Source organism: Cryptomeria japonica, chromosome 10, assembly GCF_030272615.1.
Source record: "Cryptomeria japonica chromosome 10, Sugi_1.0, whole genome shotgun sequence".
In the NCBI taxonomy this organism is placed as follows: domain Eukaryota; kingdom Viridiplantae; phylum Streptophyta; class Pinopsida; order Cupressales; family Cupressaceae; genus Cryptomeria; species Cryptomeria japonica.
Window position 1 is genome coordinate 770,159,317 of NC_081414.1, and position 3,522 is coordinate 770,162,838.

Genomic DNA, 3,522 nt, shown 5'->3' on the forward strand with positions numbered 1-3,522 from the left:
GCAGTAGCTAGCGGGTCAAGGTTTGAAATGCACAAACGGAGCGATTCACTGGGGTAGCTTTTGAACTGGGCGAAGCATTAATGATTCCAGTTTGTTTGTAACGTGAGACAAAAGTGGGGAATCGATGCACACAGCTGGAAGTGGTAGACGCCCAATACAAGGCAGGCACATGAGCAAGATTCTCCTAGTCAATTGCCTGTAATTCATGGGAGGTTCAAAGAGTCCTTGAACTCGAAAGTTTGACTGCCTGAACAAATATCTCAGGTTGGTTTTACAAGGCCTATAAAAAGAGTGGGAGGTTTGAATGAATAGGAATGAGGAAAGCGGGTGGTCAATAGTGAGCTGCCGTGAGGTAAAGGAAGCGGTATTAGCTATCGGCCACACCGTGAAATTTGAATATGGATTTGGGTATGGGATGGCTTGTGTTTATGGGATTGCAGGTGATGTTATTTATATCAGCGAGGGGTAGTGAAGCACATTCAGTGCACAGCCATAAGTGGAAGATCGATTACCTGGAGTGGTCACCTGACTGTGTGAAAGAGACGGCGATCGCCATAAACGGGCAGTACCCAGGACCGGCAATCAAAGCCCAAGTGGGGGACATCATTGTAGTGGAAGTGGAGAATCTATTGCCAACAGAGAATGTGGTCATTCACTGGCATGGCATTCATCAGGTAAGCTGCTTCTAAGTTCGGCACAAGCCATTGTCTATGTTAAAACAAGTTTTTTTTTTCAACTAATTATTAAACATGGTCAATGGTAAATTTTGGGTGCTCGCTAGACGTTGCCTAATGTCTGTAGGGTATCTCTTGGAAATTATGTCACTGCTAGTCGGTGAATGCTAACAATAGCCGATGTGCAGATTGGAACTCCATGGAACGACGGAACGGCGTCCGTATCACAATGTCCCATCTTCGCCGGCGAGACTTACAACTATACCTTCGTTGTAGACATGGTATAGCAGTAAATGTGAATGCTTTCGTTTTAATAATGATTTTGAGTGTTAATTAAAGGCCCAGCTTGGTGATATTAATATTGAATGTAATGCAGCCGGGGACGTACTTCTATCATGGCCACTACGGGCTGCAGCGGACGGCAGGTCTGTATGGATGGTTGATAGTGGATGCGGCGGAGGAGGAACCTTTCTCCTACGATGGAGAGCTGAGAATACTGTTGAATGATCAGTGGCACCAGAGCGTGTACGAGCAATCATATGGTCTCTCTTCCCGCCCCATGCACTGGGTCGGGGAGCCTCAGGTATTTCAACTGCACCTTATTCTCAGTTACGCATTTGACATTTTATTTTCTGCTCCCTTATGCTGAATTGATTTGAGTTCCACAAATGCCAGTCTCTCCTAATGGAGGGAAAAGGAAAATTCAATTGCTCGAAGCCAGGAAGAGGAGACTGTAACCCCAGCAATCCACAATGCTCGCCCACCCTTCTTCCAGTGAAGAGTGGCAGCACGTACCGTCTACGCATTGCCAGCGTGGCATCCTTGTCGTCGCTCAACTTCATCATTCAGGTAAAACAAAGAATTCTATGCTTCTTCTCTTTCTTATCCATCGCCATCGCCTGCTTTTGAATATGATAATGATGATGATGAATGGTACAATTACAGGGTCACAAGATGACGGTGGTAGAGGCAGACGGGCATTATGTGGAACCCGTCGAGGTGGACAACCTGGACGTGTATTCCGGAGAATCATATTCCGTTCTGCTAAAAGCAAACCAGGACCCTTCTCGCAACTACTGGTCAGGAGTGAACGTGAGAAGCAGGGTGCCCATGACGCCCACCGGACTGTCGATCCTCAACTATGTTCCCAACCCCTCCACCAAGCTCCCCGTTGGTGCGCCTCCCTCAAGCCCACCCTGGAACGACTTTACCTACAGCAAAGATCTGGCCAAAAAATATGTGGCGCTCAAAGGAGTGGAAAAGCCTCCCCCTCTGCGATTGGACAGGCAGCTGCTCTTACTGAACACACAGAACTACATAAACGGGGCCATAAAGTGGGCGATCAACAACATTTCGTTCGTGCCTCCTCCCACTCCCTACTTGGTCGCCATGAAATACAATATCAAGGGTGCCTACGACACTGCCCCGCCACCCGAAAGCTACGACGCTACCAGCTACAACATTTTTCTTCCTCCTCCCAACACTAACGCCAAAGCGGGGAATGGCGCCTACGTCTTCAATTTAAGCTCCGTTGTGGATGTGATTCTGCAGAACGCCAATACCCTCTTTCCCAATCACTCCGAGGTCCATCCATGGCATATGCATGGCCACGACTGCTGGATTCTTGGCTACGGAGAAGGCGCATTCGATCCTCGGAAGGATCCCCAAACATTCAACCTTGTCAATCCTCCCCTTCGTAACACAGTGCCCTTGTTTCCATACGGATGGACGGCCGTCCGATTTGTAGCGGATAATCCTGGTGCATGGCTTTTCCATTGCCATTTGGAGGCCCATTTGTTTATGGGAATGGGCATCATCTTTGCAGAGGGTATAGACAAAGTCGGGACAATACCGACATCCACCATGGGATGTGGTCTCACGAAAGGATCTAAATACTAGACAAAGCCTAGCATTTCTTCATTTTGCCTCTGTATCTTGTTCTCTTCCGTATACGAGTAATGATATTCCAAGTTTTGTGTTTCTAACACTGATTTTTCTGCCATTTAAATTGTAGAAATGAAGTAGAGATGATTAAGTTTTATTTTTTAAATCATGTGATTATGTGATTTCCTGTCTTGAGTTTTCCACGTATAAATTCTAGTGTTATGTGGTGTATTGTATTTTTGTTTATTGATCATCTCAATCATGCACATTAGTTATGTTATGTTGATGGTTTTTTAAAAGTTCTAATAGATTAAGGGAAATACTGATTCATCCCTCCCCTCTCAGTATTATAGATGTTCAACAATTGGTATTAGAGCAATCTCCTTTAGAAGAGTCTAATAACTTGAAGGAGATCCAAAAAGTTGGACATATGGTGCCTAGATCTACTTTGGATCATGATAGATACCTTGATTTAAATGGAGAACTTATAACTACTCTTGACGACCTTGAGAATGTTGAAAATGAAAATAAAAATCTAAAAGAAAATTTTCAATTGGCAAATGAATGCATTAGAAAATTAAGAGAGCAAATTAGAAAATTTAGTTGGGAAATGAATGCATCAGAAAATGAAAGCTTGAACAATAAGTCACAACTCTAAAAGTGGATCTGGAGTAATCAAGGAAATAAAATGATAAAGTTAAAATGAGTTCAGATAAGCTTCATAAGATGTTAGTTGTGCAAAGGTCTTCGATAAACAAAAATGTCTTTAGGATTTGAAATTGGTGAAATCTTATAATGCAAGATATAAAGAAAAGAAGGTCCACCTTGTTAATGAAGGTGTTTATCCTTGACATGGGTCTCTCTCTTCCTTAAGATATAACATGACAATATTCTTACATCTTAAGGGGGGGAAGTTAAGGCCTCCTTATTTCCTATAATGTTGATTGATGTACCCCCAAAATTG

The 3,522-nt window shown here is 43.6% G+C and overlaps 2 protein-coding genes across 2 annotated transcripts; both read left to right on the plus strand.

The window, feature by feature from the left end:
• Positions 1-377: 377 nt before the first annotated feature.
• Positions 378-1,323, plus strand: LOC131027005 (L-ascorbate oxidase-like). The gene is made up of 3 exons (XM_057957007.2): positions 378-674; positions 863-955; positions 1,051-1,323. The coding sequence occupies exons 1-3, from the start codon at positions 399-401 to the stop codon at positions 1,321-1,323; spliced, it is 642 nt and encodes a 213-aa protein (XP_057812990.2). The 5' UTR covers positions 378-398.
• A 35-nt stretch (positions 1,324-1,358) lies between these two features.
• On the plus strand, positions 1,359-2,573 carry LOC131859217 (L-ascorbate oxidase-like). Its single transcript, XM_059212788.1, has 2 exons — positions 1,359-1,523; positions 1,620-2,573. The coding sequence occupies exons 1-2, from the start codon at positions 1,359-1,361 to the stop codon at positions 2,571-2,573; spliced, it is 1,119 nt and encodes a 372-aa protein (XP_059068771.1).
• Positions 2,574-3,522: the final 949 nt, after the last annotated feature.